This window comes from Dasypus novemcinctus, chromosome 8 (assembly GCF_030445035.2).
Source record: "Dasypus novemcinctus isolate mDasNov1 chromosome 8, mDasNov1.1.hap2, whole genome shotgun sequence".
NCBI classification, from domain to species: domain Eukaryota; kingdom Metazoa; phylum Chordata; class Mammalia; order Cingulata; family Dasypodidae; genus Dasypus; species Dasypus novemcinctus.
The window spans coordinates 121347663-121360484 of NC_080680.1; the positions used below are offsets into that span (position 1 = coordinate 121347663).

At 44.1% G+C, this 12822-nt stretch overlaps 1 protein-coding gene across 2 annotated transcripts in view; it reads right to left on the reverse strand.

Moving 5' to 3' along the window:
- Window positions 1-695: 695 nt before the first annotated feature.
- MSANTD3 (Myb/SANT DNA binding domain containing 3) overlaps window positions 696-12822 on the reverse strand; it is a 31701-nt gene continuing 19574 nt past the window's right edge. For both annotated transcript variants that reach the window (XM_058302605.2, XM_058302607.2), the window contains 2 exons: window positions 11283-11732; window positions 696-1226 (listed from right to left, as the gene is read on the reverse strand). In XM_058302605.2, the coding sequence (XP_058158588.1) occupies window positions 817-1226; window positions 11283-11700 (828 nt within the window). In that variant the 5' untranslated portion in view covers window positions 11701-11732 and the 3' untranslated portion in view covers window positions 696-816. The remainder of the gene's footprint in view (window positions 1227-11282; window positions 11733-12822) is intronic.

Sequence of the window (12822 nt, forward strand, 5' to 3'; positions counted from 1 at the left end):
GAGCACAGCTGGGAAGGCAGCACTTTAAGAAACACACACACAGTGTGACTATAAAATTGTCTTTTTTTTAATAAAACAAACATAACAGAATGCTTAAATCTAAATGAACATTTCCCCCTCAGTCATTACATAGCTAGTTCCAACAAAGCTACCATCATTGGAGCTATTATATTTGGAACTCCTCTTTGAGAAAAGGCTTTCAATGGCAGTTTATGAGCTACATTAAAAAATATCCTTCTAAATTCTGGGCTGTTCCAAAACACAAACAAAACCCACACTCAAAGGACGACACTGAGAATTTTTTTTAAAAAAAGTGCCGCAATTCTCAGGGAGGCTCCCTAGAGACTTCTAGCAAGTTCTGAACAACAACAAGGACAAGTGCAGAAACACTTGGCCTTCCAGGACAGCTACCTTCAGTGGGACGGCATTTGTTTGGATAGAAAAGTTGTGCTGACTTAAGAAAAAAGAATCAGCCACATTCCTTTATAGTCACACTTGCATCTGATTAAAAACTAAAAATACAACGACAACACTCACACATGGTCTTGTATGAATTCTAATTAAAGAGACGTTACATTCAGAAGTATAGCACTCAATGTGATAATTTTGAGAGGACTCTAACAGCTTCGTTGCCACTTAGGGGGTAGAGAGGGTACTGCTGTTGACCTGAATGTATTCTTAAATAAATGACTACTACCACTCTAATTCTCCTAGTTGTAGCTCTGTTACACGGTACTGACCACATCTCCAGGTCCCAGACTTCCTTTGCCAGCACAGATTAGTACAAGGAGGCCACTCCCCCACCCACCCCCAGTCTCAGGGTGAATTGGGAAAGGGCCGGTTAAATGAGGAAACAGGCCATTCCTTGGTAAAAGTTTGCAGCTTTCTTTCCCAATACATCTTCTTTTTATTGAGCACTTCCATCTTTATCCTGTGTTCCTCCTCTGCCATCTCACACTCCCGCTCGATCTGCTGGATCTTGGCCACGTGTACCTCGTTCATTTGTATCAGCTGCAGCTGTAAGATGGACATTTGCTGATGATGCTCCTCCTCGTGCATCTTTTTTAAAGCGCCTTCCTGAGAAGTTTTGCTCCTGTAGTTTTTACTGGCTGTTATTCTGACAGCCGAACACGAGGGTTCGGGTTGGGAGGTCCCCTCACATCCTGGAAAATGTATGAACTCTTTCTCATCATCGCACAGTTCTCTATTTGCAACAGCAAATGATTCTGAAAAACAGGAGCAGAAAACATATGTTCAAAGATTTTACAGACAACAGGAAATAATCCAGTAGCACACACCAGCCCCTGCCTGGCCCCTGCACAGGATGGACCTCAAATCTTGTCTGCTTTGGCCTTCGTGTCAGCGGGTGACCCTTGCCACACCTGACTTTTTAAGGACCCATAGATGGAAAGCAATTTTTCCTTCAGAAATAATAGTAAAGGGTTTTGTTATGGCATTTCTCGGCACGGCAGGAGTGGTGGCTATAGATGGGGCTTATTGACCATCAGAGACCTTGCTGTGTTCATGGAAGTTCTCAATGGAAGTGTGCCCAGCAGCTCAAACCATTGGTGTGGGTTTCAGGTTAAGTTCTCCACCAGTCTGAACACCCTGTCAGGTTCCCACTCAGCTACGAGCAAAAACTTGAGCTCCATCTCTACTAAAGCATCATTGCTTAGTTCCTGGTCACAGACTGCAGCTCTTTCCCTGGATGGCCATCTTACAAATGTCCTCCTTGAAGAACCTACGCTCCCAGCCTCGCTTCCTCAGTGCACATTTCTCATCAGTCTCCTGCCTTCTGGCTGCTACCTCCAGCACTGCCATCTGGGAACAATATTCAGGACCCGAGAACGCTTTTCAATGCCCCCCTTATTTAACCTCTTCCTAGCACCTGACAAGCATTCCTGAAATTTCTTCCTGCCATTAGCTTCTGGGCCATGGCTTTCATCTAGTGTTTCTAGAGCCTCTTCTCTGATTGCCTCTTCTCAAGGCTCCTGTTCCACTCACCCCCTTACCTTTTAGTATTCTTCTTTGGTTCTCCCCTTACCCTAAGGAGTCTACTCTCAGGGACCCTCATAATCTGGTCCCAACCTTTCTTCATCTTTCTTGCCTCATTCTTCATAAACACCCTCTACAATCTTCAGTCCTACCACAAACTACTCACATTTCATCTTATAACTCTGGGTCTCGCTGGTCCCTCAGCCTGGAATTGGGCTATGTGTCACACACACATCCCACCCCCCACCCCCCCGAACCAAACACACATCCTCACTCCAGACTCCCCTTTTCAACCTCCCACCTAACTCCTGCTTCATTTCACTCCCTCTGTGAAATGTCAGCTCTCTCCTTTCTCCGTCTCCTCTCTTACACCACTTAACAATACGAGAATTATTTTGAGACCATGCCTTACTCAGTGGTGGTTGTTTTTTTGTTCTGTTTTTATCCTGGGGTACCAAGCATTTTGCCTGGTACGCCGTGGACACCTAGTAAATATTTATCAGCTAAAGCCTTGAACACAATGAGAAGAGCATGTGGATAGAAAAAGGATGCCTGGCGCTTTGGGGAAGTGTCATAGTTCTGTGATGTTTTTGTAGTGCAATGACATTGGTATCAATGGGAAGTTCCAATAAGGAAACCACTAACTCCATAACCCAGCAAGTCTCCCTGCTTTCTGGGAGGAGCTCTACTATTCCAATAATGAGACTCTCCTCCTTGGAGAAAAATATGTCAATTTATTAACAGAGCTGATGACTTCATTACATCCCCTCCATTATTCTGGAAGGTGGGATGTCGGAATGTTAATGGCTACTTGGGGAAGTAATTCATAAAACTCTGTTAATAAAAGGAAAATGGCTTCTCTTTGGATTATTTCCCTCTAAGGGGTCAGGTAACAATAACCAGTCCCTAATTAAGAGGAAAGAAAAGGTAAAACCTTACTTTTGGAATAGAAGGCTTATAAAAGCATCTCTGTGCCAGCCAGAGATAATGAAAGTGGCTCCCCAGGACTCTTCCCCACCCTGACGGCTCTGGTCTCAGTTAGAGCCCTTCCTTCCTGCTCCCTCAGCCTAGGGCCACCTCTGGGCAGTGCTGGGAGCTGCCTCATTGCGGTGAGTTAGCTGCCTCTGTGTGCTTGGAAGGCAGAGGCCATCTCCTGTCGTCCTCAGGAAGAACCCAGCACAGGGCCTGGTCCGTGCTGGGCCCCGGGGTGCAGGGACACCCCCCCTCCCCCCGCCTCAGCAGCACAGCAATATAAAGGGAACAGCGCTCTGAGCAGGTAAACTGAGGCACAGCACAGACATCTGGGAAACGTGAACATCAACTACAGACAGGATCAACTCGCCCCTTTCCTTTCTAGCCCAAGATCTGAAAGCGTTTTTCTTCGAAGACTGAGCACCTGGGGCATTTTTGGTACCTTCAGCCTCTTTTCTCTTTGCTTTCATTCTGGGGGTAGTTCAGGACACTCTCCTGAGTCTTTAAAGTTCATCCATTCACAAAGCTGCTCTCTTCCGATTTCTTTCTTTTTCTTTTTTTAAAAATTTATTTATTTATTTATTTATTTCTCTCCCCTTCCCCCCACCACCCCGGTTGTCTGTTCTCTGTGTGTGTCTATTTGCTGCGTCTTCTTTGCCCGCTTCTGTTGTCGTCAGCAGCACGGGAATCTGTGTTTCTTTTTGTTGGGTCATCTTGTTGTGTCAGCTCTCCGTGTGTGCGGCGCCATTCCTGGGCAGGCTGCACTTTCTTTCGCGCTGGGCGGCTCTCCTTACGGGGCGCACTCCTTGCGCATGGGGCTCCCCTACGCGAGTGACACCCCTGCGTGGCAGGGCACTCCTTGCGCGCACCAGCACTGTGCGTGGGCCAGCTCCACACGGGTCAAGGAGGCCCGGGGTTTGAACCGCGGACCTCCCATGTGGGAGGCAGATGCCCTAACCACTGGGCCAAGTCCGCCACCTCTCTCCCAATTTCTAACATCACTCACCTTCATCCCAGCAATTCTAGGCTTTAGGGCCTAAGGCTGCTGCTGAGATGATGAGACTGAGAGCAGCTACTCTTTTCCGAGTAGCTAACCAGGCTGGAGGCTGGTGCTTTGCAGCATCACAACCACCCTCTGAGGGAGGTAGTATTAATATTACAGAAAACAACTCAGTGACCCACAGTCATTTCCCAAGTTGAAAGAACCCAGATTCACACCCCTATCTGTCTGACTCCAAAATCCAAACTCAACCATGGCTGTACTGGTCTCCGACTATGCCACTTACTCAGCTCATCACTTTTCTGTCTTAAAACGCTGCCTCCAACGTGGACCCATGACAAAGCCATCTATAATTAAGAACACGGATCTACACTGCACATTTTGAGCTTCAATTTTCTCTCTGGAACTTGACCACTAAGACAACATGTTCATGTCTGAGAACAGAGAAATGGCTCTACTTAAAGCTATTCTTTATGGTTTACAGTTCTTTCTCATTTAAAAGTATTTACATACAAATTTAAAAGAAAAAAAAAAAAAGCCAGTCTTCTTAAGACTGGCAGAAACTGGGTAAAGGGTTTCATTGTGGCATTTCCCGGAACTCGAAAAGCCTGATGGTAGCCAGTTAAGTGTCATACAAATATTCGCTCCAGTGAGTGGTGCCTAGTGTGTGATGGGGAGAATCTTCTTCTAATTGGAAAGACTACCCTGGGAATGGCAACCTGCTGCAAACACGCACCACATAATTGCTCTCCCAAGGAAAACGAAGCTTCCTGAGGGAGACGACTCAATCTTGTGCAAAAAGGGTAAAAAGGCCTAAGTACTTTCCTAGGACCAGAGAACACAGTCAAGGGCTGTTCTTTCGCTTGAGCAATTTCAGTGAGTTTATCATCAGCAGGAAAGGTCTACTATGCCAGGAAAAGGAGGGAACGGAGCCTGTGCCTAGTCAAACCCTAGCTGTTTTCGAAAGAACAAGAAATAGGACTGACTGGGAAAATGGGTAACTATGATGTAATAGATGCATCCTAAAGAATATTATGGGGAAAGAGATGTGGGTCAGCCTGGTAGGCACGTGCCTACCAATGGGAGGTCCTGGGTTTGGGTCCCAGTGCCTCCTAAAGACGACAAGCGGACACCACACCCGCCACAAGGAGGAAGACGCTATACAGCCACAACGAGCAGATGCCAAAAGCCAGCAGATGCCCGTGGGGAGCGGATGCAGTTCAGGTCGTTGTGCACTCGCCTCCCATGTGAGAGGTCCTGGGTTCAGTTCCCAGTACCTCCTGGAGAAGGCAAGCAAACAATAAGCAGAGAGGTGAGAGAATCATCTGGGGAAGAAGGGATAAATTAAATCTTAAAAAAAAAAAAGAATATTATGTATTAACTAAAATAGATATACAAGCTGTAATAGGAATCTTTTTTTTTTTTTAGATTTATTGATTTCTCTACCACCTCTCGTTGTTTGCTCTCTGTGTCCATTTGCTGTGCTTTCTTCTGTGTCTGCTTATCTTTTCTTTAGATGGCACCAGGAAACGATCCTGGGATCTTCCAGGTGGGAGAGAGGTGCTCATTCTCTTGCACCACCTCAGCTCCCTGGTCTGCTGCAGCTCTTATCTCTCCTCTTTCCCTTTGTGGCTTTTTGAGTGTGTCTGCTATGTCCATTTGCTGTGCATTCTTCTGTGTCTGTATTTATTATTTCCTTCCCCCCTGCGGCTTGCTGTGTCCATTCGCTGAGGGCTCTTCTGTATTCTCCCTTGTCTCCCTTCTTTTTTTTATGTTGCGTCACCTTGCTGAGTCAGTGCTCCGCAGCATCTGCAGGCCAGGCGGTGTTCCGTGGCATCTGCAAGCAAGCCTGCCTTCACAAGGAGGCCCCAGAACATGAACCGAGGGCCTCCCATATGGTAGACAGGAACTCATCTGATTAAGCCACAGCCACATCCCATCTGTGTCTCTTCTTGTGTCATCTTGCTGTGCCAGCTCTCCACTCAGGCCAGCTTGCCATGTGGGCCAGCACTCCTGTGCGGGCCACACTCTGCTCAGACGAGTTCACCGTGTGGGCCACCGTGCGAGTTCCACGTGAGCCAGCTCGCCTTCACCAGGAGGCCCTGGGAATCCAAACCTGAACCTCCCACATAGCAGACAGGAGCTCAACTGCTTGAGTCACCTCCACTTCCCAATGAATAGATCTTAAAAACATTATTCTAAGTGAAAAAATAAAAGAAAAAAAAAAAGAATGACATCTGTAGCAGTTTGATATAGTTATAAATTCCAAAAATAGATACTGGATTATGTATGTAAACTGGTCTGCACCTGGGCATGATTAAATTATGATTAGGGCTTTGACTGGGCCACACCAGTAGGGTATTGAGTTCCCACCTCTTGGTGGGTGGGAACTCACAAATAAAAGAAGAGCAATGAAGGTTTTGATGTTGGAGTTTTGATTTGGAGTTTGATGCTGGAGTCTTGAGCTGGTGCCCTGGGAAGTAAACACAGAGAGGAAAGAGAAGCAAGCCCCAGGAAGAGAGGACCTGAGCCAGGAGAAGAACACAGAGGAATAGAGACGGCTCCTTAGACATGGCAGAAACCCCAGAGAGAGAGAGACAGAGGTGTTTGCCTGATAGTCTACAGATGACCTTGTGGAGAAAACAGAAGACCTGAGCCCGGAGAGAAGGAAGACCTGGGAAAAGAGGAACACAGGAAGCCTGAACCCCAGCAGCCATTGGCAGCCATCTTGCTTCAACACATGCAAATAGACTTTGGTGAGGGAAGTAACCCATTCTTTATGGCCTGGTAACTGTAAGCTCCTACCCCAAATAAATACCCTTTATAAAAGCCAACAGGGAAACGGATGTGGCTCAACCAACTGGGCTCCTACCATATAGGAGGTTCAGGGTTCAATGCCCAGGGCCTCCTGGTGAGGGTAAGCTGACCCAAACGGTGAGCTGGCCCACGAAGAGTGCCGGCCCATACGGGAATGCGGCCCCATGCAGGAGAGCCACCATGCACGGGAATACCACCTTGTGCAGGAAAAAGCCACCCCACAGAAGTGCCGGCTAACGCGGAGAGCTAGTGCAGCAAGATGACACAAGAGACACAGAGGAAAGAAAATAAGAACACATAGAAAAACAGGAGAGCTGAGGTGGTGAAGAGAGTAATCTCCTCTCTCCCACTCTGGAAGGTCCCAAGATTGGTTCCAAGAGCCGCCTAATGAGAATACAAGCAGACACAGAACACACAGCAAGTGGACACAGAGAACATACAATGGGGAATGGGGTGGGGAGAAATTTTTTTAAAAGTCAACAGATTTCTGGTATTTTGCATCAGCACTCCTTTGGCTGACTACTACATCTATAGCATAAGTTTTATATCTGTAAATTTAAAATATGTGCACACGAAACACCAAGATATGTTTTCTAAGAACAAGAGAAAAAAGACAAAAGCACATGATTAGGGTGCAGGAGAGAGAATGGTACGGAGTGGGGATATAAAGGGAATAAACAGTGAACATGAAAGAGGGGCTATATATGGGCCCATAATGCTGTACACCACACCTGGAAATATAGCCCAGCCTCCCGCGCCTGAGTTACCACCCCAGAAGAACAGGATTCAATTAAGCAGTGATGATGATGGAATTTATGAAGAAAGCTTATTAATTTGTGCCCATGTTCAAGTTGTCCAGTTATAGCTTTGTAGTACAGAAATGATAGCAGATGAAATTAAATATAACTTCTCACAGAACACTGCAGCATTACTTGAAAGCTTGGTTTCCTTAAATGTGTTTGATCTTCATTCATCCTTTCTACCCTCTCAATCACTTCTAGCAAATTTTGTTGGCTCTGTTACTTTGCCCTGCCAACTGTATTCCCCAAAGATAACAGAAGATAAGTGTCAAAGCCAAATCATCATAGATCCTAGATCTGTGGGATATTTAAATTATTTTCACATATTTAGGGGGAAATACTGTTAGGTATTTTTGCAAATAAATTCTTAAGTGTTAAATTTTAAAAGTGTACTGTGTTCAAATCCAGATGTATATTTTTAAAAAGCCATTGACAAAGCTGAGAATATATAGGAGATAATAATCAAGATGACACAATAGAACCATCTCACACAAAAAATAGTTGGAGGGAGGTCTCTAGTGAAATACCACTGGGCTCCATCCTATTAACATTTTTAGAACAAATTGCATGAAATCTGAGTACCTTTCTGTATCAGGCACTCTACAAGGTGTTACACACCAGAGGTGTCCAATAGAAATATAACTCAGGCTTCAGATATAATTTTAAATTTTCTAGTAGCCACACTGAAAAAAAAAGTAAAAAGAAACAGGTGAAATTGGTCTAAAATATTTAAAATATTTCAACAACCAATCAATATAAATATATATATATTAGACTTGGGGGGTACTAAGTCTTTGAAATACACTTACAGCACGTTTCAATTCAGTCTAGCCACATTTCACATGTTAGCCTTACATGGCTTGTGGCTACTGAATTAGTAATATAGTGTTAGAGATACAAAAGTAAAACCCACACACAGAGTCCAAAAACAAGGACCATAAACCCTAGAGCAAGTTTTCAACCTGTTTCCCACCAAGACCCACAAGAGATGAGTGACCACTCTAGCCTTTTCTTTCTTTCTTGAAAGCAAATAGAAATAAAAAATGGGTGAGATAACCTCAAAGCTGTTGTAATACATAGAAAGTGTTTCAATACCTTAGCTCCTAGTACTAACAGATTATTTTGAACATACTTCCCCATGGTTCTCCACCACCCTCCAGATTTAACCTGGAAGCAGGAGCTATCCTTTGATAAGCACCAGGGGAAAAAAGAGAAGCCTCAGGTGTTGTATATGCACAAACACCCAGTTTAAAATAAATCCCTTACAATTTAAAATAAATCTCCATACAAGTGAGACTCTAGCAAATATCACTAGGGAAGGATACCAGGAATCTATATTTATTTCCTTCTTGCTGGAAATTTATAAATATGCTCATGAACAAATTGATTACATCCTTTCTGGAGGGAGGGAAGGAGGAAAGAAAAGAAACTTGGATGAACTTGGTATACCTTACCCCAGAATATGGAAGGAAGGGAGGGAGGGAGGGAGGAAAGAAGGGAAGAAAAAAAACTTGGATGAATTTTGTATATCCCACCACAGAATTTGCAAATCAGGAAATAAGACCATCCCCTAAGAATAACCCTTTGAGAAATCAATACACAACAACCTGGATCAGAGTAGCAACATGAACTGAAAGCAGTTCACACCAGCCTCTTGCTCAGCAATATCTCCCCCAGAGAACATAAGGAATTTGAAAAGCAGCGCCCAACCTCAGCTCTAAGTCATCTCCCTCGACGCACCCCCTCCATCACTCTCTCTCTCTTCTCTGAATGGCCAGCAAGGTGGACAGTGGCCAGCTGGAGCTGTGAACATCTCCAAAGCAAGAGCACTGTCAGCGAGCAGTGGGGTCCACCCACCACAAAAGCAGCAAAGAGGAGGTTGAAAGGGAGAGTTGACAGTCCTGGTATCAACTTTCTACTGGGAGGGACCTTGGCTGGGGAACTCAAGAATCAAAACCCAGATACAGGATTCCTACAGTGAAAAAGGATGCGTGAGGCTCGTGACATCAGCTGCCACGATGACCCAGCTGAATCCGGACTTAACCTTGGTAAGGTGGTCAAGAAGCATACTTTCTATCACAGTTTGGGTTCCCAGGATGATGTGCCTAACAGAACAAAAATGAACTACTCAAAAATGTAAGCATTCAGTTTACTTGGTAATTATATTTTTTATTCGACATGGATAAAACTGCTATTCTTGGGTTTCAACAGTTTTGTGTGACTTCTAATTAACAGCATTTGGTCCCTTTGGAGCTTGCTCTACTCTGGGGACACCAAGTGAATTTCTCATTCTGCAAGCCAAGAATCAGATTTCCCTGGGTAAGTTTTAAGCAGGGCTTCCCTGGAACCTTCCTCTGCCTCAAGGTGTATCTTTTGTAAACTGCAATGAACCTTCATATAAAACTGTCCACTTCCTGTCTTGAAGTAGGTAGGACTTATCTGACAATTTATTTATAGGCATTTTTACCTTTCCCTTGCTTAGAGACATGCCAATAGTCCCTTAATTCCAACCTTTTAAGGCTATACCATATTCTCATTATGTGCTTGATTACATGAGTGTCTTTCTTTCCCAAGAGTTATGTGTGACGTTTTTCTCTTTTCAAATGAAGCATATTAAAATTAAAATTAATTTTTCCCAGAATTTCTCAAAATCCCTGGAGGGCCACAAACCAAGATTGTGGCTCCCAATATTATAATGAGTAGAAGTGCTGGGCTGCAATCTGGAAAAGTGCTAAATGGGTGTTTGTTATATTAGTCTCTTTACTTTTTTATGTTTGAAAGATTTCGCTTTTTAAAATCTGACTTTATGAGTAGCTTAACACAATGTATTGCACATAATAGGCTCTCAAAAATATTTTTGAAAAGAATAAGATGGACTGAATGACTATAAATCCTCATCGAACAGAAATTCTCTGTAACATATTTGAGGTAGTTTGAAATAAGCAACCAAAGTCTTCACATGGAGCAACTACATTAACACAGTCCCTTAGTTTTCCTTATTCTTAAGTAAAAATGAAGTCTCTAAGAGAGAACGCACAAGTATATAAACAAGCACTTTTGTTTTTGTATATTAAATGGTATGAATGTCATATATAATCCAAGAGTTTGAATTAGGAAAATCAAATTTGATTTTCCTTTTGTAAAGTCCTTCAAAAATGAAGCATTTTAGCCCTTAAGTTAACTAAAAATTAATAATAATATTCTCTTGGATTTGTTCAGGGATGGTACTTTAACCTTTAATCCAAGATTTCCCCCGGGTAAGCAGGTGGTGAGGAATTACACTGGACCTTTTATTATAGATAAAAGGAGGAACCACGTCTTAGGGGTGACACCGCTGAACTGTTTCAATAATTCAGTCCAAAATACCTAATGGCTTTCTCCTCCTCAAACCCCCCCCCCCCCCCCCCCCCGCCAATAAAGAAAGAATTCCCCTTTTTGTAGCAAACTAAGGGCACTGCTCAGAGCACTTATCCCACTGGGGGACTGCCCACAGCCATCATATTCTTTAATTGTATTTGTCTGTCTCCACTATTAGAGTGTAGGGACCATTCCTGAATTTATGCCTCTCTGATGCCTCAGATCAAGTGCAATGCCTATTAAGTAAGGATTTCTCAATAAATATTTGTTGAATGAATAAAAAAATTAAGGATTGAAAACTGAAAACTCCAAGCAGGTACTCGGTGGGAACGTGCCAATACCTTGAGCCGCAGCGTCAGGGTGGTACTCCGGCTCTTCTTCCGGAGGGTTCTGCAGGAAGTAGAGCTGCTCGGGCAGCATGTTGGCAATCTTCTCCTTCCCCAGGACATGGGTGCTCAGAAGGGGACTGACGCTCCGTTTCACTTTCTCTCTCCTCTCATGGGCCATTATTTTTTTGGTCCGCGCCTTGATGTTCTCCCAGCACTTCTTCAGTTGTTTGAAATCCCGGAGGGATACACTTGGCTGTGAGTTGTATTCATGGGCAAGTGCCTGCCAGGTGCGTTGCTTGAGTGCAATAGTTCGTGCATCACTTTTTTTGCATTCAAGCACATATTTGTACTTTTCCACTAAAGCAAGCAAGATGCTCTTTTCCAATTCTGAGAAGTATTTGGCAGGTTTTATAATTTCGTTGTTTTGCATTTTCCACTATTTTTCTACTGGCCGTAGCTAACCTGTAAGAGGAAGTTCAAAACAATAATTACCAACTCCGACAACAGAAGTGTCAGCAAATCACTTAAGCTGAATCCCTGACTCGATTCCCTTGCCTGAAATATAGTACTTTCTTTTCCATTAATATTGGATTATGATGTTCTTGGGAAGATATTCAGAAATTTATCCAGAAATGGGGATTTACTTCAAAGTAGATTTTGAAGCAGATCCTTTGTTGTGGGCCCTGGCCAGACTGTTCATGTCTGATAACAGCAACAACAACAAAAAAATTGAACATTTATGTGGAACTTTGATTTCTTCATTTCTGCTTAATGTTAGAGAACAGATTATTCCCCATAATTATGTTAGGCAGCTCTTGTGCTAAACAACTGTCTCAAACTTTTGTCAAGAGAAACCACCGTGTAATCAAATATAATAGATGACCATATAATAATGCAAATACTATCAAGATTTCAGACTCAACACGAAATCATCCCCCAAAGAGCTGCCATTTCCATCACTATGCCTGTGGCCTTGGATAAGTCATGCTCCTTTCTGGCCCTCAGTTTCTTCATCTTTAAAACAAGGGTTATATGGGAGGTCCGCGGTTCAAACCCCGGGCCTCCTTGACCCGTGTGGAGCTGGCCATGCGCAGTGCTGATGCGCGCAAGGAGTGCCGTGCCACGCAAGGGTGTCCCCCGCGTGGGGGAGCCCCACGCGCAAGGAGTGCGCCCGTGAGGAAAAGCCGCCCAGCGTGAAATGAAAGAGCAGCCTGCCGAGGAATGGCGCCGCCCACACTTCCCGTGCCGCTGACGACAACAGAAGCGGACAAAGAAACAAGACGCAGCAAATAGACACCAAGAACAGACAACCAGGGGAGGGGGGGAAATTAAATAAATAAATAAATCTTTAAAAAAAAATAAATAAATAAAACAAGGGTTGAACCCCGTGATCCCTAAGGTCTGAGGGCCACTTTCAAAAGTGTACAATGCCATGTAACTTATTTATATGCACTCAGAGGTGAAGGGACCTGGACATTTGGAGATTGAGTCCGACATCTCCTTTTACAAATGGTGGCACTAGGGGCCAGAAAGGGGAAGGGGCTTGCCCCAA